General features: G+C 36.7%; 1 protein-coding gene across 1 annotated transcript in view; it reads right to left on the reverse strand.

The window, feature by feature from the left end:
* Positions 1 to 27,016, reverse strand: part of LOC114645928 (protein kinase C-binding protein NELL1-like) — a 1,522,815-nt gene that overhangs the window by 106,167 nt on the left and 1,389,632 nt on the right. The window contains exon 16 of the mRNA XM_028793848.2: positions 14,418 to 14,558. Within this exon, the coding sequence (XP_028649681.1) occupies positions 14,418 to 14,558 (141 nt within the window). The remainder of the gene's footprint in view (positions 1 to 14,417; positions 14,559 to 27,016) is intronic.

Below are 27,016 nucleotides of genomic sequence, written 5' to 3' on the forward strand. Positions count from 1 at the left end.
TGATCCAAATAGCAAAATGGACTATATCCTGCCTGTGGAACATTGGATCAACTCTTTGTTCTTTCGTGCCCTAACTTGTGGAAGGTGCTACATGAGTATGCACATCAAAGTCATTGCTGGTGTGTGTCATATCTTCTTAATTGATTTTGATTTTCAGGTACAGGATTTAGAGTGAAGAATGTATTTAGCCTCAGGAAAGTATTAAAGTTGAAGAGTGTCCAGTTTGGGGATGGAGGGTTCCATTTCTGTTATTCGATGATATCCTCAGCCTCATCAAAATATGATCTCCAGTGTGAACTGAAGTAGTTTATAGCAGAACATGGCACGTAGGAGAACTACACCTCCAACTGTGAGCTATGGCCCTGTGCTGGAAAATATAGCCTAGTTCCCACAAGGTGAGAGAGAAGCATCTGCCCCATGTGGTGAAATTGAAATGCCTTAAGGCTTTGTTCACTAGTGACACAGAGGTCATTATGACATTTACTTATGGATTAGTGCAGCAATGGAAATTTTTCTAGTATCATATGGGACTGAGATCATAAAAAATAAGCTAAGTTCCTAGATCAAGCCTTCAGCATATTCTGCAATCTACAGTATATCCTGAAATGATGTTTCTGCCCTAGATCGATAGGCTCACTCCCTATGACTATGTGAAGAGCTATTGAAGGAGGTGTACCAAACTTGTTCCACCAAAAGAAGAAACAGGAACAAAATGCTAATAGATTATTTAGCTCTACTGGACTGGGAATACCTGGGGATTATCCAAAAAAAGTTAAAGACTGTTGCAAGAAAAATAATGTTGTCATGTCAACCCTCACCAATGTAAGTAACAAGAAACTGATAAATCAAAAGAGAACAAAACCACACTAATGTATCCACAGATAAGATGTCACTTAAGTGTAATTTCTAACAGTTTTTTTTTATCTGTGCATGTAGGGAAGGCGAATAGAACCAGTCAATAATTTGGAAATTGGGTGGCATTTCAGATAATGGAAGTCATAACTCAGAGGTTGTCAACTGTTTTGACTGGAAGATATACTACAATGACAAGACAAACACATCTGCCATACCTTTCCTGAAGGTACAATGGTATATTTGCATTAGTAACAGTATGGTAGGTCTGCCTACAAACTTGAAAGAATTTATTTATTGGGTGGTATAAAAAACAGTCCTATGAGGCTATACCAGCAGTAATATATTTTAAAATTACAATGACAACAAAGGAACAAAAAGATAAGAATGGATTCATAGGCCAGCTATCATTTCCACAAAACACTGCAAGTTTAATATATATTCATTATTCATTGTATTATATTCAAGCTACTCTGCAATGAACAGTCACTCACCATGTAGCTCCAGATACATGATATTCTGGGAGAAGAGTCGTTTATTTTGTTTATGTATCAGACAGAACTATTAATCTCTATGACTATAACAGAAACAAGAGATTAAAAATAAGATAGAAAGGTTTACTTTTTATTATTAATTGCTACATTTCACATGTCCCTATGTCAAACAAATAAATAAAATTAAAATGTCATGGAAGGTAAGAATAATAATACATAGAAATTCTTTGTTTATAAATAATACTATTTATACCCTTATAGAGATTTTTATATTTTTCTTTGTGAACAGCAAAGAAGTCAGACTTTATTACCAGACTTCTTTTTATTTTACAACTAATCCTCCAGGCTATCTGGGTTAATTATGAAATTTGTAAATGTAGTGTTGGCAGTTCTACGTAAAGATAGTCACACACTGTGCAACTAAAAAATGTTTTGGACAGTAAGTTCTTTAAACTGTCCAATCAGGCAAAATCAGATCATGCAAAGTTATGCAGAGTGAAACAATACTTATGCTGTGAGACAGCTAATCGATTGAAGCTGTACTTTTGCCATTAAAGCCAAAGTGCACTGAAAAATAAAGTTAAAAGTACAAAGCAGATATAAAAGGACTCTATTGTTCATGTAATCTATAAGAATGAAAACAACAATTCTAGCAACACTTTATTTCACTTGAAAACATTTTTGAAATCAGTGAGAATGCAAGACTTTTTAAATAACTCTCCTCTTCCATAAGACAAGGACATATAGTAATAAGTAGTAAAAAAGTAACCAATAAAGTCTTTGCAGATTTCTTGTAAGAATAATAAGTCCAACAAGTATTTGATTTTGAAAAAAAGTCAACAGCTGCAGCATTTTTTTAAATGCCCTATTCAATGTTTCTTTCTTTTCTGTCACACTTCTAATGACATGTAAGACAGATGTGGTACAGTTTGCTAGATGATTAAAAAAAAAATAAATAAAACTTCTTTCCCAGTTACATCAAGCCTGTGAATCTTTATTCATCTGTGTTTTCTGTTCTATAAAGACTTGTCATCATTATGGGATGGACTAAAACAGACCTTGCTCTGATTTGTTTTTTGCTTTTCTTGAATGGTGACATTTCTGTATGTATTTTAAACACAGTTAGTTCAGCATCATGGAACAGGATAAAGACTAAAGCTGACATATAAGTAGTTTTTTGTGAGGATTTTAACTTTTTTTCCCTTTATCAAATGTAATTCTATAGCCAGGGTTTAAAAGTGCCATTTCTTATTATTCAATCATTTTGTTTCCGCTTTTTTATATTATTTTGTAAATGTTAAATACATGTTCAACTATTAAGCAACTTTGCTGTTGTCTTTTTGGCCAGGGGTTTTCGACAGTCCCCTCTCCCTACTGAATTCTGAAGTCTTTAGCTCTTCTTTACCTGTACAGGATTCAAAGCCTGAGGTAAGGTTTACTTTGGTTCCAGGTTTCATTGGAGCTTTAACGCTTTGGTTTTGGAGGTAACACATCATTTTGAGTTTCACAGGCTGGGCAAGTCATGTCACTGAACAGTTGTCACCCGTTGTTTTTCGCTTTTGACATTATTGTCTAATTATGAAAATATTTTACTGTTATGTTGTTTGCACCATCATTTTGTCTGTCTTGGATCATGGTTGTATGAAGTCCCTAAAGGGATATAAGCAAAAAAAAAAAAATCTTATTTGTTGTGTGCAAATTGAGTGTACGAGAAATTTCATGTGCTTATGAGATCATTTTGTATAAGCATGCAAAAACGTTTCCGGGATACAAGTGTCCCTTTATTGGATCTGTATATTTTGGGCTGACCTGTTCTGCTTACACAGCTCTGTTTTATTGTGTAGAAAAGTTGACATGGACTTCATGGTTCTGTATTTCAAGTTGGGTCTTTCCATAAAGGCATCGTGATGTGCAATGTCCTCTGGAACATTTCTTAACCTGAAAAGGTCTATAAAATCATCTTTCTCCATTGTTCATGGAGTAGGAATCTACTTCACTCCTAACATCTGGGATTGACAGGATGTAGCTATAAATCAAATACATTTCTGTTCTCTTTCCAGCATGTGTGCATACAAACATATCTCATAAGCATACGATATTTTCTACACGGAAGACTTTCTTGTGCACATGCAATAATATTTCATGAGCACACAAAAATTTCTCATATGCACACAAAAAGATCTAATGAACACATTCTTGTGAATGATATTTTCATTTCTTTTGCTCATTTCCCTTTAGTGGCTCCTTATGGTTAGCTTAATTTTGTGTTTGTTCAGGCAGAAGGTGGCATGGTTTACCTAATTTTCAGTTTTATTACTGGGCAGCAAACATACAAGCCATAAAAACCTGGACACAAATAAATGAACATACACAGGCTTGGTCCGCAATAGAAGTAGAATCCTGTAGTACTTCTTTATATTCCCTGCTCTGCTCTCCAATAAATGAAAGTTATCACAAATATACTAATAACCCAATTGTGCTTTACTCACTCAGAATATGGAACCAAATTAGAAAGCATTTTAAGATGGAAAATCTTTTATCAGTGGCACCTCTGCAAGAGAACTACCTCTTTCAACCTTCGCAAGTATATCCAGTTTTTAATACCTGGAAAAGTTTTGGGATTAAAATGCTCAGAGATCTTTATATAGACAACATATTTACATCTTTTGAACAATTACGTTCAAAATTCAACCTCCCAGCTACACATTTCTTTTACTATCTTCAAATTAGAAATTTTGTTAAACAGAAATTGCCCGATTTTCCCCATCTTGCACCCTCCACAATGCTGGAAAAAATACTGCTCAATTTCGAGGAAACAAACACTATTTCCGCAATATATAAAATCTTGTTAGAGTCCCTACCTTTCAAAGATCCAAGAGGACATTGGGAAGAAGATCTCTTAATCAATATATCAGAAAAGGAATGGAAGGTAGCAAAGCAGAGAATTCACTCGAGTTCTATATGCGCAAAGCATAGAATTATTCAACTAAAAATTATATATTGAGCTCATCTGTCTCGCTTAAAACTGTCCAAAATGTTTCCAGGGCAGGATCCAACCTGCGAGCGCTGCAACCAAGCTCCTGCCTCACTGGGTCACATGTTTTGGGCCTGCACTAAACTAACATCATTTTGGACAAAAATTTTTAAGTGCCTCTCAGACAGCCTTGGTATCACAATCCCTCCTAACCCATTAACAGCTGTGTTCGGTGTTCTTCCAGATGGACTTGAATTGGAGAAGGACAAGCAAACTGTGATTGCATTCACTACACTTTTGGCACGCAGACTTATTTTGTTAAATTGGAAGAATCCTAATTCTCCTCTTATAAGTCAGTGGGAAACCGATGTTTTATATTATTTGAAATTGGAAAAAATCAAATTCTCAGTTAGAGAATCTGTACAACATTTTTTCAAAACATGGCAGGATTTAATCAATATTATTTTAGAATAAGAGAAATAACTATTATTGCATTTAACTCCCTTCTCCATCTCTTATTTACATAGATATTTACTTCGCCCTTTCTTTTGTTTAATGTTGCCTTATTAAAAAGCCTAAAGCAATTTTCCTTTACCTAAGCTCTCCTTCTCAGGGGTGGGGTTTGATTAGTCTTCAAATTTGTTAGGTTATAAATTGATCCGTTTGTATGGAATGATTACAATGAAAATTAATAAAATAAAAATATTAAAAAAAAAAAAAAAATTTTGTGTTTGTTCTTATCAGCCTCAAAGATTATGTTGATAGGGGCAGTGCGGCATCACTAACACATCACTGCTGGAAGCAAAGACAGAAGATATCTTTGTTATTGGGATATTTAAGATGACTGCGCGATATTCACTTTGTCAGAATTTCCGAATGTCACAAACAAATTCTTATGTCAGTGAAACAATAATTTTTTGCCCTGTTCATTTTGGTAGGTTTTTGGTTTTGTGTATTAGGCGTTGGTGACGTGTCATTGTGTTCTTCAGGTTTTGATCTTAGTCCACTTTTTGACTATGATTTTTGTCTCTCATCTCCTAGTTTTGCATGCATCCTTGACAACTTTCTCATGACACCAGTGACACTACCTACCAGGTTATTCAGAACATTGCTAGTAAGTACTATAGAATTTAGTGCACTTGATTTCATTATATTAAGAGCTGCTGCTTATTGAAAGATTAAGCTGATATGTACTTTTATGTATGTACATACATATGGTACTGTCAACAAACTCTGACAAATAAAGCATTGTGAGAAGTGAAATGCAGAGTAATTGTACCATTACATGAAATTAAACACTCTTTAAAAATCATAAAAACTCATACATGCTATTACTGAGCTGTGTTATGTATTTACTTTTAAACTCACATGTCTTAAAACTCACATACCTGAAAGAAATTAAACTAGTAAGTCCAATTTAACTGTAAATACCTTGAATATAGAAGGCATAAATCTCTTTCAAAAACCTTGATCACAGCAGGTATTCCAATAATAATGTATACAAATGACAGGCTTTTTTTTATTGTAAGAAAAGGGGAAATTTCGTATGTTAATAGTCTGACATTTGGTCTATCTTTGAGTATAATGACAGCACTCTGTTTGTCTGTGGGAGATCCACACTGGATTGAGGTAGGGTGGCCATTTTAGAAAATGTCAAAATCACTTTAACAACTTTTCTTCCATAAACACTGATCTATTCAACGCAATCTTTACCTGCATGCAGTCTGTAGCATTATGTTTCAATCTTTATACTGCGATTTCCAGAATATAAATAAATAAAAAAACAATCTCCTATGGCTGTGTGGGACACACTTTAAAGATGATATCTTACTTTTGTTTACAACTTACTAGTTAATAATACAGTAATTTCACCATTAGTAAAGTACACAATATTTAACCTATAAAATATTCTTTGTATTGGAGCTTTTGCAGGTGTGTACATTGACAAACAGACAATATATTTGCATCTTTTAAAGAAGTGTGCTTTCAATGCAACCTTTCATTAAAAAAATTCTTCTACTACATGGACAACTTTCCTAACATTATAATGTATCTAATATGGAAATCATACTTTTATAGGTGTAATATAGATATAGAGACCATCTCCAAACTATAACCAATGCTTTTAAAAGACTGTGTGTCTATGTAACTTTAGACATCCTTGGGAATAGGATCATTCAATTATATTTTAAAAAATTGAAGTCAACCACTGATACTTTTTTAATTCTGCTAGAAATGTAAAAAGTGGGAACAGCAATTGTGCAACACAAAATGTGAAGAAACCACAGGACAATAAAAGGTGTAAGTAACAACTGAAGCCAGCAACAGAAGCTCATCACAGAGTAAAATGGCTGCTGTCACAAACGACCACATATATTGCTCAAGGTGATCCTTTGTTTATCTGGAATGGCATGCAGAGGGCACATGCCATTCTCCAGGATAGCCAGCATTTTATTAAGTGTTCTTTCTCAACCATTATCTCCAGAGAGTCCACACTGAGTCAGCCTTCCAGATCGGTTTATTGAGTTTGCTGACCTCACATGCTGTAATACCATTGCCCTAGCAGACTGCCTCACAGAAAGCAGCACCTACTATAACAGGCTGATAAAACATCTGTAACAGACGTCTACTATATTCCAAAGGACGTGAGCCTCCTCAAAAAATAGAGCTGACTCTGATTCTTCCTACTCAAAGCTTTAATGCTGGTAATAAAGCATTCCTGAAAAAATGACACATTCAGAACAAAAATGTTTTCATAAAAACTATGACTGGTAGTATAATGTGGAGTATTGTTTCTTACTTTAATTGAAAAACAATGCAAAATGAAATATTCATTTTTGTAGACGATAAGAGGCATGAAATGCTAGACTCAAAGTACCTTTGTTTGTTTTGCTGTGTATTTTATTTTATCATGGAAAGCTGATGTACTGTAATATATTGCTTAGGTTAATTTTACTTTGATTTTTATTTAATTTCCATTGCCTTTCACATATTTATGTTGCCAGAGAAGAGTGTTTGTCTATATTAAAACTGAAAATATCCCATAATAAACCACTCTAACTACAAATAAATGAGTGTAATACTCCATTATATGCTAGCAAACTCTGATAGCAATTTGCAAACATCTCAGGAAAACACAAACATAACAAATGGTTCAAATGTATTGTGACTATTAAGGGGCATTTAGCATCCCAAACCCAGGACACAACTGCACAGACACAAGTCCTGGGTGCAAATACACATCTCATTACCCAACATACCTTACAAAAGGCTTCTTTGTAACAGTGGCAAAACACAATTCTCTTTCTTTCTTTGTTTCTTTCCTATTTTTTCTTTCTTTTCTTACTGAAGCCAAATGCAGTTCCAAACATATTTCAGCAAAATAATTTTGCTGCAGCTAGAAATGAATTGAGTTGAAATGTACAGCCATAAAATAAAAACTGTGACAATATTTTTCACTCTCAGTCTGAACAATGTATAGACAAGTAGCTCTTATGTAGGGCATAATTTGAATTATGTGCATAGTTGTTGTCAGTGTAAAGAATAACAATCTCCATATGGTGTGAGTCACTCCAGGAGATGGATGACTATCCCAGATGGTGATTTCTTGCCCAGATGGGACACTAAGGGAAAAGAAACACCTCTAACCAGATGTGCACAAAAATTCTTACCTGGCAGGATGGCCAGTATGGTGGGAGGACCAAGAGACACACCAGCATCTGGGTGCTACAGTATATCCCCCAGTAAGCTAGAGGGCAGCATCCCTGGGATTCTGGTCTCCTTCTGACCCCCATGGAGCATAATGGAAATTGGAGTTCTGGAACACATCCCTGTTGGGTTCTGTGGGTGTCACCAAGGGGCTCTGCATGAGGATCTGGACCCTAATTTGGGGGACTCCTGTCTAACCCAGAAGTACTTGCCTACAGAACATCACCTAACCCTGGGAGGACTGCCAGGTCAAATATAAAAGGAGCTGCATCATTTTAACTGGGAGTCAGGAGGTGGTGGACGAGGCTTGACGAGATAAGAGTGAAGAAAGAGCATTGTTTTTCTTGGCTGTTTACTTTAGCTGTTCTTATTTTATCTGTGAAAAGTAATGTTTTATTAATACAAAAGGGACTATGTTTGAACCTGTGACTGGTTTGTGTATGATCGGGTCTAGGGTTTGGGGCTCAGTGGCACCCCCTACTAGTAACAACGGTCATTCGGATGTGTCATGCATCAGTGTTAAGTAAGCATTTAACACTGCAAAAAATAACATCAACAATGAAAATTACTCTAATGAAAGCTGCCCATTTACTCCTTTAGGTTTTGGATGTTTCTTCCAGTTGAATTTTGGAAAGTGGAAAAATGTCTCCAGAATGCTGGGACAGGTGATAGTTGAAAATTTTGACCTTATTTGATGTACATACTGCAGCCTCATGTAACAAAGCAGGCTCATCCCCTGATATGTCTTAAGTTTTTACAGAGGTGGAAGTAGCACGCCCCACTTCCTACAACAGAGACACTCTTTCTGGGTGGCCATAACTTCACATTTTCCACATGTGCTCCACCAATCGACACTTGTCCACTGCATTGCCTTACTTTACAGTTGCATATCTGTCTCTTTTTGCCTCTCCAATTCTGCTCTCTTCTCTGTTCTTTCCTCTTTGAATTGTTGAATCTCCCCATCAGTATATTCTGGCTCATACAAATATGGCTCAGTGACCATGCTGTCTTCATAGCTGGGATATTTGTCTGATTTAAATAATTTCTTATTTATCTAAATCCTGAAAGAAAATGTACTCGAAAGTAATAGATTCTGAAAATGAAACTGATGGGTGTGATACTATTATTATTATTATTATTATTTCTCACACTCCTATGGATGGGGTTTATCACGGTGGGAGAGAAATATGCCAAGATGAGGTGTGTGGCTGGTTTTCTTTTAAAATAGCTGAATCTCATTAATGATTTGTTTGCTTTTTTCATTCCTTTCTAAAGCGACATGGATACCTGTTTTAAAATATTTGTGCAATCTCAAGATGCAGATTAATACCTGATAAAAATTTTTCTTTAAAAAATTGACGTATTTCTTAGGTTTAAGCCATTTTTTCATGTTTGGACCTGGGTTACCTTAAGCCCTATTGTAAAGTGTAAGAACAGACAGCGCATTGTTAAAATGTATAAAAAAATGCTTCCTATGCCGCACTCCTCACAGCATTGTAGAAACTCTCCTCTACACTTTGGGGTTGGGGAAAGGAATAAGGTGCCCGGCACAAGTAATGACATGACAGCTGCTGCAATGAATAGTATAGGCCATATGAAACACTGAGGGTTCAGCCAGTTACCTTACCAACATCCAGTCATCATGTACCAGCATCGACAACTCAATCATGGGTTGACCCAGGCTACAATGTTTGTCATTCTCATATTGGCATCATAGATTACTTGTACATTAATGCAATTTAATTAGATAGGATAAACAAAAGCAACTTCATTCTTTCTAAGTGCCCTTATTGTAGTATGAGTGCAGTATATTAGGAAACCAGACACTGCTTCATATTGCCTTTTTATGCTGGATACTACACCCACACAATATGGAAACTGAATGAAGAGCCTCATAATTCTGTTTAGGGCTTCCAGAACAGTAGGCATGATGGAGCCAACTGAGATATTCCTGATCTGTCGGCTATTCCTCTCTGGTAGGTTCCTGTTGCCAGAAAGCCAACCATTGTTAAAACCTGCATATGGACAGGCAGAGCCCTTTAAGTCTTTCTAACGGCAAACCCATAGTTCCAAGAGAATGAGTAGCATAAATTGGCTCATAAGCCAGTCACCATGATGGGCAAAAAAATGGTGCTGATCTGTAAATGCTCATTTTCTTTGCATATGACCATCTGCATATTCTTCAAGTAGCCCCAAATTAACAATGCTGTGTCAAACCATTAGGCTATGAATAGGCTATAGGGCATAACATTTATAGCTTTCTTTATGTAGGGAGTGAATCATGCCTTTGTTTTTGCTTAAAGCAACTAACAACAAGGGATTGCTTTAGTTTCTGATCTTGAGAAGTAACAACTGCTATCTAAACTGAAAAAAAGACTAGTAATGCAGCACTTATCCTCCTGAAAGGGTACTAAAATATAGTCCATGCATTGCATTCATCACTTTGAGGTTTATTCTTTGTTAATAACGGCTTGATGATATAAATTATTATGTATGTGAGTCATCATTTAGCTGCATTAAGGGTGTCATCATTTCCCACTTTCTCTAAATTGTTATGTTATGGATGGGTCAGAGTTACCATAAATGTGCAGTATGCAAGTCCTCCAAGTTTTCATTTAAAAATGCAGAGTTTTGTGTGGAAAGTTGCACATACACATTACAGGCCTCTGTTTGTGTGTATGCAGGCTTTATAAACCTAACCCCAGGTGCCTAAAAAAGGAAATCTATTTTTTCATTGATCTCCTGAATCTGTTTAATCCATAGACAAAGCAGCAGATGCGACACAGAATTTTTGGTATTTATTAAGAATATCAGGGAGCTCAAGAAAAAAAGTGCAGACATGGGCAGAATGTGAAAATCTCTTGGCCACAGTGACTGGGTCATGATTTGAAGTCATAAACTGGAACTACGAGGCAAAATGCTAACCTCTGGGCCACTGTGCCTCCACTTGTAATAATTTTCCACACGTTAAATTACTTTCAATATTTAGTATGGCTGCAGGTTAGCAAATGAAAATAGATTTGAGATTATATAAATACATCATATAAGAAAGCCGAGCTGTTGTGTTGGCAAAAAATTAAGTAAAGTTGTGCATGTCAACATTGACAGTACAGATCAGGATTGCAGATCAGCAGTTCCTACATCACTTCCTTTTTTCCGCTTTCTTTCCACTAAATGATGTATTTTCCCTTCATTTTAAGTGATGTGTTTTTAAGACTTGGTCTTCTCAATTCTTTCTTTTTTCTTTAAATGGCAGCCAAACAGAAATTAGATGTGAACTGAGCCAGCAGATGACAAATGAAGTTGAGACCTCAAACTCCAACCAATTTTTAATAAGACACCTATTCTTGTTGCTAACTAAACCTGTTATTTAAGTAGAAATTTCCAAAACTGTTGTTTTTCTTTTTTCTAAGAGCACCATCAAAATGTATTGTGTACCTGAGTACATCAACATAGCGGAGACCTTCACCTTTCTTTATTTTCAGCTGCAGTAGTATGATGGACACAGACTGCTGGTCATCTGTTGGCACATTTTTGTATCTCATTATTGTTTGACTGCTAATTAAGGGGTTTAAGACTTAAATAGCAAGTCAATTAAAATAAAGGCATAAGAGTTCATTAGCAACAAAAACTGGTCACTAATTAAGAAAATGGTTAGAATGAAAACCAACACCTCTATTGTAGATAAAAATTGTCTCCATAGATTTAGAAGTGAAATATACTGCCACTGAACAAAAAAAATGATTGCCATATTATGCAAAATGATTGTGTTATTTTGCAATAATGACTTTTCACTTGAAATCGATGAACTGCTCACCACCAATCTCCATTAAGCAATCATCAGACCATAAAAGGAGAGGTTTGTTAGAAGTCCTATGCATTTTGATGGATGGAAAAGAGGAAGATGCTTTTTTGTATATACAGTAATCCCTCGCTATATCGCGCTTCGCCTTTCGCGGCTTCACTCCATCGCGGATTTTATATGTAAGCATATTTAAATATATATCGCGGATTTTTCGCTGCTTCGCGGGTTTCTGAGGACAATGGGTCTTTTAATTTCTGGTACATGCTTCCTCAGTTGGTTTGCCCAGTTGATTTCATACAAGGGACGCTATTGGCAGATGGCTGAGAAGCTACCCAACTTACTTTTCTTTCTCTCTCTCTTGCGCTGACTATCTGTGATCCTGACGTAGGGGGTGTGAGCAGGGGGGCTGTTCGCACACCTAGACGATACGGACGCTTGTCTAAAAATGCTGAAAGATTATCTTCATGTTGCTACCTTCTGTGTGCAGCTTTTAAGTATGCTGCACGGTGCTTTGCATACTTAAAAGCTCAAAGGGCACGTATTGATTTTTTTTATCTCTCTCTCTGTGCTCCTGGCGAGGGGGTGTGAGCTGCCGCCTTCAACAGCTTTGTGCCGCGGTGCTTCGCATACTTACAAGCCAAACAGCACCATTGATTTCTTTGCTCCTTTGAAGAGGAAGATATGTTTGCATTCTTTTAATTGTGAGACTGAACTGTCATCTCTGTCTTGTCATGGAGCACAGTTTAAACTTTTGAAAAAGAGACAAATGTTTGTTTGCAGTGTTTGAATAACGTTCCTGTCTCTCTACAACCTCCTGTGTTTCTGCGCAAATCTGTGACCCAAGCATGACAATATAAAAATAACCATATAAACATATGGTTTCTACTTCGCGGATTTTCTTATTTCGCGGGTGGCTCTGGAACGCAACCCCCGCGATGGAGGAGGGATTACTGTAGTCTAAGATTGGATGTAGTGATAAAGGGGCTAAGAGCTGGTCAACGGCCAACAGACAATAAAAATTATATACATAATTACATAACATAAATATGGAAATACTTAACAGACACTGTGTATGGAGAAAACCTGGTTTTAATTTAAAATTATTATTATTAATTGATAATACTATTGACTCTAATAGAGGGCTGTCAAGATGCTAGACCTATCCATACATCAGTGGTTCAAGGTAGGAAATAGCATTGGACAAGGTTTAAGTATATCGCAGAGAACACTGAAGCAAAGTTTCATACTCACACTCACACTAGACCAATTTCTTTCCTTTTATTCTAACACATACACCACTGGTAATGTGCATTCTGAGGTCTGTGGCAGTGGGTCTTTTTTTTTTTTTTAAACAGTGCGCTCAGGCTCCAGTTGGGTATAGGTACACCTATTAACACGGATGAGTAGCCCCTGTGTGTTGATAAGGGAATTGTCGGAGCTCACATTCACATGCAGACGCGTGTGGTTCAGCCAATTTCCTCATTAGCGCTCTGGGATATTGAACAAGACACCTGTGCCCACTGAAATATAAAAGGAGCCAAAGATAGACAGAGAAGGACATGAAATGAAAAAGGGAAAAGATAGAGATGGAGGTTAAAGGAAAGGAAAGATGAGATGAGATAAGGATGAAGATGAAGAGCAGGATCATGTGTTATGTAGAGGAGACAGGCGGCTGGGAATGTTACACCGAGCAGAGTAGTGACGGCTCTCCTGCTCAGCACTCATGTACATTAACATGAAGAAAAACACGTGTTAGAATATGTGAACAGTAACGACTTCATAAATATCTAAGACCTTTTCTCAAAAGCAACATAGGACTGCACATTAAAATGTTATTATGGTAAAATAACAAGAACAATAGGTTGATGAAGAATTTTTATTTCATATATTCTAAGAGGGCTCCTGCTGATGGCTGTGGGATAACGGCCAGAGAAATAAGAAGGGCTCATGGGAGGGTCGTCCCCTCAGATGCCAAGAGATGGCAGTGGGGACACAAGCTGGATTTAGAGGTTTGACTGTGCCTGTTGGAGGACATCTCATCATGCTGAGGAGACCGAAAAGGGTGAACTGAGGAGGCATCAGATTTAGAAGGCAGCACAGAGGCTCATGAGGTATTTTAAAGGACAGATCCTGACAGTATTTTAACTTGTGTATTTTAACCATTTTGGATTCTTTGTTTTAGTATTTTAACCTCCACCAGGATCACTGTTTTTAATATAGATTTGTATTGACTTATGTATTATTGAAATTACACTACACTTTTAATTTGAACACTGAACTGTTATTGTTGTTAATTTGTTAACCTACAGAATTTAAAATGGTTTCATGCTGCTGAACAACTTTGTTTCAGTTTAATTTATAGATTTGAGTTTTCTGTTTATACCTTTGTAAAACCACTTTGATCAATCTGAAAAATAGTGAAAAACAATTTAACTTGAATGAAAAGTACTCTTTCCACTTACCTGCAGAAATTTCTTAAAATAATGAAATCATTTAGAAATTCTGAAATTAGGGTAAATTATTATTATTTTTTTTGTAAAAGTATATTTTAAAGGTCAAGTAGCTTTATTTCCTAGTTTCTTACCAACACAGGATCCCCCATCAAGTGAATAGGTCCCGTTGTCATGGAAACCACTTCGGCACTCACAGTGGTACCAGCCTGGGAGGTTAACACAGCGTGAATGGTTGTGGCATTGAATGATGTCCTCAGCACACTCATCAATATCTGCATGAGAAAGAATGGAGAAAAAGACAAAAACAAGGAGGGAATTAATTTTCATTAAAGATTTAGGGAAAAGGGCTACTTCCTTGTAGATGTAATTATAATTACTTAGTCTAGAGAATGTTAAACTATGAGGTATATACATATGATTACAAAAAGCATAAATCCTGTTGTGGGTAACATATTCAACATGAGAGAGTAGATGTCTGTTAACATAAGGGAGTTTAGTTTTAAATAAGTGTAATAAACTTATATGCATTTTTTTCTATCAAACTTCCCAGACCCAATTCATGACCTTATTATTTTCAAGGAAGTTTGACAGGGAAATTTTTTAAAAACGGAGAGTAGTTATATTTTTTTTTTCTTAATGAGATTAGGAATATTCTGGTTATAGTACGAGAGCTGAATTAATGCCTCCATATCTATTATTTATGACTGGATGGGTAAAAATTTTAAAAATGTAGAAAATAATTTATATAAATTGCCCTTTTATTTCATATATTCATTTGTCCATATGGTCACCAGGTAACTGTATACATTACGCCAATGATAAAAAAGTTTTGTGAAGTCATCATGGTAGAAGTTCGCACTCTGGATCCACAATGTCCACGTCCTGACAGCATTCTGATTAATCACTTCTTCATTGGATTTGTAGTGCTGTCCACAAAGGTGTTCTTTCAGTTTTTGGAAAAAGATGACAGTCACAGGATGTTAAGTCTGGACGGTATGGTGGATGTGCTGGGGTCGTGAGATACATCTTTAAATTGCTTCCATATCTGCATGCAAAGTGTGTGGCCTAGGATTGTCATGTTGTGGGATAACATTTATTTTGTCCTTTCAAAATCTCCTTAATTGTAGTTTTAAAGCTTTGAGCATTACAATGTAAAATTTTGAGTTGATTGTTGTTCCAGGAAATCAATGTGGATGATACCATCTACATCTCAAAAAACTGGTGCAATGGGTTTTCTAGCTAAAGCCTGTGTTTTGAATTTTTTAGGGGAATCTTTGTGCCTCTATTTCATGGAAAGATATTTTGTTTCTGGTTCATAACTATGCAACCACGTTTAATGGGAAGAAAAGTATCACCTTTGCTGGCAAATTTGAAGGCTTAAAGCTTTTATTTCAGCCATAAGCATCCAAGTGACACATTACACACAAACCTTCCAGTATCAAAGAACAGCAATGAAGTGACCAACACCTTGCAAAATTCCTATTCCATCAGTAGTGTCTCACTGAATAATTCACCAATTGTTCTTAATTAGTTCATTTACATGTACTCTGTGTAGCTTATCAGATGCTGTTACAGGTCGTCAACACCTTTGTCTGCCACACAGTTCAGATGTTCTCTCCTTGCCATCTCTGCACATTTTGGCCTGCACACTGATCACATCAACACAGTTAATCACTGTAAACAGCTTGCATGTTGGTGAATTTCAATCAGGAACTCAGTCATAGCATGTTGCTTAAATCACACCGACAAAAGGTCCAGCACAGGGTTCTATTTCATAGAGAGTAGCAAAACAACTATTCACTGTAATGACTTGCAACCAACTGAGATGATAAAGGAGAACCTACAAAACATATCCGCATTTGTCACCTATCAGTCCTGCCACCTGTTGATGAGGTATGAATTTGGAGGCATTCCATTTTATTCAACATTTGTACTTATGGTCTTCCATTAAAAATTGGTCACTTTAGTTTAGGCATTCATTATCAGCACCTATTAACTACTTATAAAAATGTTAGAAATTTCTATTTAAAATAGCACAAGTGCTGAAATCTGGTATTTTGCATTGTTTTTAAGTTATGTTAAGAAGGCTTTTAATGCATCTTACAATTTGCTCATGATTAAATCTCAAAGCAGGAAGGCCAAAATCACTAAAACACCCTTCCAATCCTAACACATGATAAGATATAATACCACATTTTCACTTTGTAGCTTTATTTAAGGGACTAAAATGTCCACAAGGACTAGCTATTGTGATGATTTAGTAAAGGTATAAAATGTAGCCAATGCAGTGACTACTGCATTTGAAAATTTTGAACTTTAAAAGCTCAAGGTTTGCACTGATATCAAATTTCACAAAAGTCTTTCTGTCAAAATCCAAAACATGTATGCCATGTTTTGTGAACTTCTAAGTAATGTTTTGGCTGTTGTGGGTCTTCAGTTTAAAAATTTTGGCTCAAAAATGGCTCAAAAATTAATAGTACGAATTAACCCAAAACCTAATAAGTATAACAAGTGCACAAAATTACAAAACAAGCTGTGCATTTATTCTTTGATTACAGTGTCCACAGTATTTGTAGCACTGATGCACAATCACACAGATGCACATGTTCCTGAAATACTAAGGTATGATTTTTCATTATAAACTCAATATTTGAGTTCTTCATGAAATTAAGCCTTTGAATATGGTGAGAGATGAGTAAAAATGCTAATACTATTATTGTTTATTGATATTTATTAAAGAATAATAACACTAACAAAAAAACAAGCCATTATTCAAGAATTAGTCATAAATATTCAGAGATTGTTAACAGCTACTTAAACTATAAGTGATAGTCTGTATTAATACAATAATTATATAGGGTGTAATCAATTTAGGAAAATGTTATGTAATAATTAGGGCTGGGCAAGTTAAGATGTTATTATTGCGTTAACGCAATGATTAATTAACGGCGACAATTATTATACCACGCATTAACGCAGTTTTTGCTATTATTATTATTTTGAAAGCCTCAGCTACGCTAGTGATCGATAGAGATCAGTGATCTTCTTGTTACAGTGTTTTTCGATATGCTTATGCTAGAAGGAAAGCTAGCTTTGTTGATTTGACCTTGATTACCTGCGCGTGCATGAGTAGCGAAGAGCAAACGGCTTCTAAAATGTCATATGCAGAGATATCAAAGACAATGCTCAAAGCAAAATAGTCCGTGGATGACTTTTTTCATATTATCACTGAATGGGACTCTGATTTCTCGGACTCAAATTTGATGCAAGTGACCTGGAGATGTAGATCGAAAACGAAAGTGAGGTACCGGTATCAGCTGATCGGTCCCCAGCTGATCGTGGTGCTGAACACGTTTGTGCAGCTGATGCACCTTTGGCAACGTTCGCCTGGGAGGACAGACACTTACAGTGACTGGAGGTACAAACCATGTTGCGTCTTACAAAGACAGCCAGGCAGCCAGCCCACCGTGCATTCCTGACTGACTGTCGAGGCGCCCCCCGCAAAGCCGCTGCGTTCGCAAACTGCAAACAGGTGCCGACAGCAGGCAGAACAGGCCTTTATGTGTGAAACCATTGCTTGGAGTTTTTTGGAAAAAATATTAGCCCTCAAAGTGTTGCTACTAAACATAGACTGTTTATGCTGCTCCCCAATAAAAGAAAATGTTTCTGCTGGTATCTGTTCAGATAAAAAAAGAAAACAGATTTAGAAATGTTAACTTGCTGTTGCTCGGAAGGTGCTTGTTATTATGTTATGATTGTGGCTCTGGACTCTGAGGTTAACTTGTTTTTCTATAAAAAACTACATAAAACGTTAATGCCCTGGCAGTGGCAAATAGCTTTGGTTTTATATTTGATTTGATTACATTAATGTTTAAGCTGGGATTTACAAGAAATATTTTAAATGCTACTATGTAAAGGGAATACAGCTGTTAAAATGCACCTTATTTCTTTAAAGTGTTTGCAAACCACATACACGCAATACACTACTTTTTAGTTCATTATTGAATTTTGCACATAACAATGCGATTGTCTGCGATTAATCGCAATTAAAAATTTTAAGTGCTGCCAAGTACTAGTAATAAAACCACTAACAAAAGTATAACCAGTGAAACCTCAACACGTATTATACAATAACCAGTAACGGCGTACGGCACGATAATTTGCAGTGAATACACTTGACTTGAGCATTCCTAGTTTTCATCCTCTTTCTCTGTACGTTTAGCATTCATTTGCTCAGAGGTTGATGCGCTTGCTGCTTCCTGAGCAGCTCTTCTTTTCTCAACTCTAGCGGCCTGCTGCTTCTCTTCTTTCGTCGGCATCTTTTCACGTTAAAACTGATTAAGTTAGTTTTTGTGTTGCAATTACTTAGTACGTTTTTCTTAATTTTTCACTTAATTAATCTGTCTCAGGAATGATTTAAGATATGAAGTAGTAGGGGAAGTGACTGCGAAGTTGGTAGGGAATGAGAACGATGCATGTACACATGCGCCGTACGGTGGCCTTGCTGCACACTGCCGAGAGTTGATTCTACGATAAAATAAAATAAAAATAAGAAGAGTAATAAAAATCATCACCCCGAAAGCGGGTAGTAGACATCACGTAGTATATGTGTACCAAATTTCAGGTCAATAGGTGAAACGGTTTGCAAGCTACAGGTGATTTAAAATTCTGGACAGACAAACGAACAGCCACGGTAGCGTATTGTATATAAAGATATGTTATTATCAGCAATAAAGAATTTTTATTAATGAAATATTTTGGGTGTTTTATTTTGATCTGAATTATGACTACATAATTGAACAGCACAGTGGGGTACTAGTTGGCAGTCCTGCATCAGAGCTCCAGGGAAAAGGGTATAAAATTCTGGCCTGGTCACAGTCTGTTTCCTCATACCCACCATGTTGATGTGGGTTTTCCTCCAGGTCCAGATGGCTTTAAATAGCCCCAGTGTGAGTGTGGCATGTGTTTGAGTAAACCCTGTGATAAGTTGACATGACGTCCAGAGTTGATTTCCTGCTTTGCTACTGGGAGGTACTGTTCACTTCCAACAGTCCAGGAACTATGAAACAGGGTTAATTAAAGGTAGTCTAATAAAAGTTTTAAAACTTGAACATCAAGGCTATTATTTTAATTTTCCATCATAATAAACTGATTTTACAAGTAAGCCTGGCAAAATGAGCCTATCTAGTAAATACCATTTAAAGTATTTCTTGCAAAGAATATTTAAAATCTGCAATACAGAGCAGAAAATTTTATTGAATAAGAAGAAGCAATTAACAACATATCAGAATCAAAGCTCAAATATTACACATGGTTTTTTTGAAACAGTTGTTTTATAATGTTTTTTTGCTAAAGAAAAAAAACCCAGCAAGAACAGGATCATGATAAAGAGAAGCTGTCAGTAAAGCAGCATGTCCATTGAATGATATTCATCCAATCATTCGTTTACTGAGTCTGTTTAATTCAATTTCAGGAAAGCTGGGAGTCAGAGTCTACACTGAATGATGTACTACACTAATATTGAGTGTAAAGCAGTGCATTTTCTCCATATATTTGGAGGTGATTTAGTGGATATGGACATTCTAACTTATTAGTTACTCAGTTAGCCTAACAGGAAAAAAAAAGTTTTTTCACCACAAATGCACAGAACATTTATGGCATTAGCTACACTGGGCAAAGTGACTTGTGAGCCTAATTAATTCTATGGGTAGAAGTATAAATAAAGCAATTCCAAAATAGACATCCTGTGACTTAAAAATAAGTTGAAGTCTTTAAAAAGCAATCCTACTATCCACTTTGCTTACACATCTCATTTCAAAGGGATTCCTCGGTTAACTTCATTTTAGTAATTCTTTTAATAAAAGCTGATACATTATTGAGTCTCACATTTGCAAAGTGATATACTCTACTTATAAGATACATATTACTAACGTGCTAAAGTGCACATATAACTTTGACAGGCTCCAAGGTGAAGGTGTGTTACAGATGTGTTACAATAAGAGTTCTGTTAGAAATGAAATGGTCACTCATTGAGCTGCAAGCTGGAACTCAACTGGGAACATGCGTTCTTAGGTTCAGTAGCCTACACGATACTCTACACTTCCTTGCCGGATATTTCTTATGACATTTGAATATTTAAGTCATCACTAGAGGGGGTATTGAATTAAAACCGTAAGTTTACTTAAAGTTGATTCCTCGGTTAACTTCATTTTAGTAATTCTTTTAATAAAAGCTGATACATTATTGAGTCTCACATTTGCAAAGTGATATACTCTACTTATAAGATACATATTACTAAAGTAAAGTCAGATTTCTTTCAGTCCATACAGTGTAACAGGAAAGGCAGAGTACGGTAACATGAAGAAAAACATGTGTTTGTATGTGTGAAATGGTCATCTTCATAAATGTCTAAAAACTTTTCCCAAAAGCACCAATATCAACACAGGATTGCACATTTAAATATGATATTTTCGTAAAAATCACCAGAACAATAATTTGATGAAAAAGTCTGTATTTCATATAGAATCTGTAGCACTATAAACCATTATAAGAAATTTTACCAAGCCAAAGTACAAAAATAAGGCAGAAACTTTGAGCCATGGAGTCCAAAAACATTTGTTTCTGGGATGATTTATGAATTCAGATAAAAAGAGTTAAAAAAAAAAAATACCTTCACCTTTTGGCAATATATTTATACTTTAATATGTATGTGTAAAATATTGGATACAATCAGCTTGGAAAGCAGCAACATAAATTACGAGTTTTACATTCATAAGTATTAATTAAATATTTGAAAAGTAATGTGGAATTACTTGTAAGTACAACAAAGAATGCTCTGAAATAATGCTTATTGTTGTATATTGTATTTGATATGTTAAACTTTGACATTGTACAATTACTAATATGGATACTAAAACATCCATCCATCCATCCATTATCCAACCCGCTGAATCCTAACACAGGGTCACGGGGGTCTGCTGGAGCCAATCCCAGCCAACACAGGGCACAAGGCAGGAACAAACCCCGGGCAGGACACCAGCCCACCGCAGGACGTTACTAAAACACTTTCAAATGAAGATGAACACAATTAATAATTCATAGAAGTAGCTTAATATATACTTTATGAAGCATGTGAATCCAGTATCTCATTATACATTGTAAAAGGGGCACTGTAACTATGTGCCACACACGTGCACTTGGGAGAAGGTTGATAGTCTCAAATAATGTGGTTGCTCAGCCGGACCAAGGGTTAGCACTGTCTCTCCTTTTGTCCCTCTGCAGACCAGCTGAACCAGAACCAACCAAACAGTGATGTCACCATAAGCCCACCCTCTGATGACATTATTTTCTTGATGACGGCTTCCCTTAGGAACCCACCCTTCAAAGATGTCATTTCATCTTCCATCCACCCTGGACTTTGTTTTACCTGCTAAATTCAGCTCTATTTTGAGATTGATTGTAATCTTGCATTTATTTTGCCAAGCCTTTTTGAGTTTCCTGCTCTCCTCATCTACATATGTTAACTCTGAAAAGCACTTTGTGATAATGTATATATTGTAGTATATAAAATAAACATTAATTCATGATAACTTCTTAGAAGAAATGTCATATGTTTTGGTGAATTACTTTGTTTATATGCAAGCCACAGATATTTGTGAATAGCTGCTGCATGATAGCACACACTAACCTCTAACATCCCAGAATCCCTCGGGGTGCACAATGCCTCTGACATTAGACATTTCTGAGTTATGCAGTTTTTCAGATAAAAACCCTAAAATCCTTCACGACTTTCTAAAGATTTTTCGCTATTGACATCCCAATTTACAAATTCTTGCTCCAGATTTTTGATTTTGATTAGTGTTTCTGGTACTGACAAAAGAGTGGCTCGATTTTCTGATTCTGACCTTGGCTTGTTTCTTTTTTTTGACAACACGTATGTCCTGGACATTATCATCCCTTTCACTGACTCCTGAGAGTCAGTATAATATGATACAGTAATAAATTCTTTTTGTTTTGAGCATCCTTCAACTTTTCTAAACCCCCCACCCCACCCTTTGCTTGTCTGTTAATGTCAATGTAATGATATACAGGTTAACACCATCCACTCTGCTATTCTTCTGCTGCTTTTGTGGTAAAAAACGACTACACTTTCCAATATAATGTTTTATTCTATTTTTCAAATCATCATAACCCCTTTAACTAGAAACGACACCAGTCGTTTGGTAGAATGGGTTCCTGGTGCAGCAATGAACTAAAGGCACACTTACACATGCCTTATGCTATACAATAACTGATTACCCCAAATGACAAAATCCACAAATGCTTTTCTCTTCAGTGTTTTCAAGAACAGTTAGTTCCTCCAGAGTCCCTTGTTTCCTCTCGGGCTAAATGCATGCTGTTCAATGTATTGGCAAATTATCCGGACCATAATGGAAAGAGTTTGTTTACTATACGTATATATGTAATTGCATAAGTGTGATTTATGATTGAGAGATATCAACTCCTTGTGCCCAGTGCTGCCAGAGGAGAATCTAACAACGATCCCTAAAAAATAAGCTTTAGAAAACAATAAGTCAAAGCTGACTTGAGCAGAATTTATTATCAAACTCCAAAGTGCTAGACCAGCATTTTTAAAAATTACAATTGGCAGCATCAGGGTTCAGTTCAGCAAAATTTGTAATTGAGATGGTCGCCATAGAACATTTTGTGCAGTCTCTCCAAGCTTCACCTTCCAGGTTTACTCAAGGACATTGCCTCACCAACTTCACAAGCCTGTTTGAACTCATCAGTTGTCATCTAAATGTGAAGCTAAAGACAGAAACAACAAGAGCCACTAAGAGGATGAAACTTGAGTGTCTAAGCTGTCTGGGAAATCAGACCTGGTTGGATATGAGGACTATAATTTTCTAACTGGCCTATTCCATAGATGGTTCAGTTTTATAAGGGCAGGGAATTGAGACACGCCGCATATCACTACCTAAACATTTGAGGACCCCATACACTCATGCTACTAATATTAAGGAAATAGTAATAGAGCTGTTATTGACCATTTATTAACACTTCAAACCTAATCTAACACATCCATTTACTTGCTTTCATGACCTAGCGCATCTCAATGAATTCGAATACAGTAATCCCTCCTCCATCGCGGGGGTTGCGTTCCAGAGCCACCCGCGAAATAAGAAAATCCGCGAAGTAGAAACCATATGTTTATATGGTTATTTTTATATTGTCATGCTTGGGTCACAGATTTGCGCAGAAACACAGGAGGTTGTAGAGAGACAGGAACGTTATTCAAACACTGCAAACAAACATTTGTCTCTTTTTCAAAAGTTTAAACTGTGCTCCATGACAAGACAGAGATGACAGTTCAGTCTCACAATTAAAAGAATGCAAACATATCTTCCTCTTCAAAGGAGCAAACTAATCAATAGGGCTGTTTGGCTTGTAAGTATGCGAAGCACCGCGGCACAAAGCTGTTGAAGGCGGCAGCTCACACCCCCTCTGTCAGGAGCACAGAGAGAGAGAGAGAGATAAAAAAAATCAATACGTGCCCTTTGAGCTTTTAAGTATGCGAAGCACCGTGCAGCATACTTAAAAGCTGCACACAGAAGGTAGCAACATGAAGATAATCTTTCAGCATTTTTAGACTAGCGTCCGTATTGTCTAGGTGTGCGAACAGCCCCCCTGCTCACACCCCCTACGTCAGGATCACAGATAGTCAGCGCAAGAGAGAGAGAGAGAGAAAAGTAAGTTGGGTAGCTTCTCAGCCATCTGCCAATAGCGTCCCTTGTATGAAATCAACTGGGCAAACCAACTGAGGAAGCATGTACCAGAAATTAAAAGACCCATTGTCCGCAGAAACCCGCGAAGCAGCGAAAAATCCGCGATATATATTTAAATATGCTTACATATAAAATCCGCGATGGAGTGAAGCCGCGAAAGGCGAAGCGCGATATAGCGAGGGATTACTGTATTATTGAAAAGTTCATTATTTCAGTAATTCATTTCAAAAAGTTAAACTCATATATTATATAGATTTATTACACACAGAGTGATATATTTCAAGCATTTATTTATTTTCATTTTTCTGATTATGGCTTAAAGCTAATGAAAACCCAAAATTCAGTATCTCAGAAAATTTGAATATTGTGAAAAAGTTCAATATTGTAGACTCATGGTGTCACACTCCATTCAGCTAATTAAACCAAAATACTGGCAAAGGTGTCCTGAGCCTTTAAATGGTCTCTCAGTCTGGTTTGGTAGGCCACACAATCATGGGGAAGACAACTGACTTGACAGTTGTCCAGAAGACAGTCATTGACACCCTCCACAGGGAGGGTAAGCCACAGAAGGTCATTGCTAAAGAAGCTGGCTGTTCACAGAGTGCTATATCCAAGCAAAAATAATGGAAAGATGAGTGGAAGGAAAAAATGTGGCAGAAAAAGGTGCATAAGCAACAGGGATAACCGCAGCCTTGAGAGGATTGTGAAGCACAGCCCATTCACGAATTTGGGTGAGATTCACAAGGAGTGGACTGCAGCTGGAGTCAGTGCTTCAAGATCCACCACACACAGATGTATCCTTCCCTGGGCTAAGGAGAAAATGGAATGGACTGTTGCTCTGTGGTCCAAAGTCCTCTTTTCAGATGAAAGTAAATTTTGCATTTCATTTGGAAATCAAGGTCTCAGAGGAGGAAGAGTGGAGAGGCACAGAATCCAAGTTGCTTGAGGTCCTGTGTGAAGTTTTCCACAGTCAGTGATGATTTGGGGAGCCATTTCATCTGCTGGTGTTGGGCCACTGTGTTTTATCAAATCCAAAGTCAGCACAGCCATCTACCAAGACATTTTAGAGCACTTCATGCTTCACTCTACTGACAAACTTTATGGCGATGCTGATTTCATTTTCCAGCAGGACTTGGCACCTGCCCACACTGCCAAAAGTACCAATACCTGGTTTAATGACCAAGGTATCACTGAGCTTGATTGGCCAGCAAACCTGTCTGACCTACTCTATGGGGTATTGTCAAGAGGAAGATGAGAGACACCAGACCCAACAATACAGACGAGCTGAAGGCCACTATCAAATCATCCTGGGCTTCCATAACACCTCAGCAGTGCCACAGGCTGATCGCCTCCATGCCATGCTGTATTGGTGCAGTAATTCATGCAAAAGGATCCCCAACCAAGTATTGAGTGTGCACATGTACATACTTTTCAGTAGGCCAACATTTCTGTATTAAAAATCTTTTTTTTATTGGTTTATTTAATATTCTACTGAATTCTGAGTTTTCATTACCTGTAAGCCATAATCAGCAAAATGAAAAGAAATAAGCACTTGAAATATCTCACTATGTGTGTAATGAATCTATTTAATATATGAGTTTCACTTTTTGAATTGAATTACTGAAATAAATGAACTTTTCGATGAAAGTGTCTGATGCAACCCTTTCAATTTGCACATTTACCCAATCCCCCTTAAAAGTGGTGTAACATTTTTTTTATGTGTCAGTTAAGTTTTGGGTTGGCACACTTACATAAGTGAGAGGGTGTAGAGTTTGTTCTACAGGTGTGAGCTCATCTATGCTCTTCAAAATGAACTGATTATGTGCAATTAGAATATAATTTAGACTAGGAAGAGCTTGAACAGAAGTTGACAAATTTAAAAAAGTGATTTATGTAAACAGGCCAGTAATTCAAAAATCTGAATCAAAAAATTTCAAAGGGTTATACATCAAATAGCCAACCAGCCTCCAAAACTATGAAGGGCATTTCCAAAAACAGCAGTGAAAATACAGGGTGATATGTCAAAGTCAGCTATCAAGACAAGAACCAAAATGCTAAACAAAGACTCAAATTTAGATAAAAGGCAAAAAAGTCATGAAAATACATTAAACTTTACACAAACTTACAGAATTAAGTGGAGTTCTAATAAATGTCTGAGGCAACGGCAAGACTACAAATGTTCAGCTGATGCTATTAACCTAGATTCCCCTTTTAATGTTCCCAGAACCTCCGTTATTTAATCCCAGCATAGTAAACATTGCTATGCAACACACCCAGTAGAAGAGGCTTGCTGCAAAAGACAAGTGAAAGGAAGGTCTATGGGATGGAACTGTAGCCTCTTTCATTCTGTTATTATGTTTCTTAAGCTGCTTCTTGCCAAAGAAAGGTCTGAGTCTGTTTGTTGTAGCACCAACAAAAATCTCATCAGTGAAAGGCATACAAGACGTGTTTAACAGGGAAGCAAAAGAGTGACAATCCAACACAAACTCTCGTCATATGAGAACTCCGTGCATAGCAAAGGCAAAGTACCATAGCTGTTAAAGGTGGAAGAACCATGAGTACTAATGAAACCAGAGCCCTGACATCAGAGGATAAAAATTAAATCCAGTCTCCTTCTATTTTCACTCAAATGAGCAGCTGTCCAGCCCTGCTTAAGACAAAACAATAGAATGATGAATCACTGAAGCAGATAGGGAGCAATAGTTCCACTGCCATTGATTAAGACTCTCTGTGATGGAATCACAATGGATACTTTCAGATCTCTTGAGAATTACTGTGAGGCCATGAAAACCAACTCTAAATGATAGATTATGCTACCCAATGCCTCAAAGCTATTCAGCTTTGAGTTGCCAATTCATAATCAATTTTCAAATAATTAATAAGGGCGTTTTCACATGTAGCAACCCCCAAGGATCTCACCAGATCAGAGAGGAATTCATTTATAT

This window comes from Erpetoichthys calabaricus, chromosome 2 (assembly GCF_900747795.2).
Source record: "Erpetoichthys calabaricus chromosome 2, fErpCal1.3, whole genome shotgun sequence".
Lineage (NCBI taxonomy): Eukaryota > Metazoa > Chordata > Cladistia > Polypteriformes > Polypteridae > Erpetoichthys > Erpetoichthys calabaricus.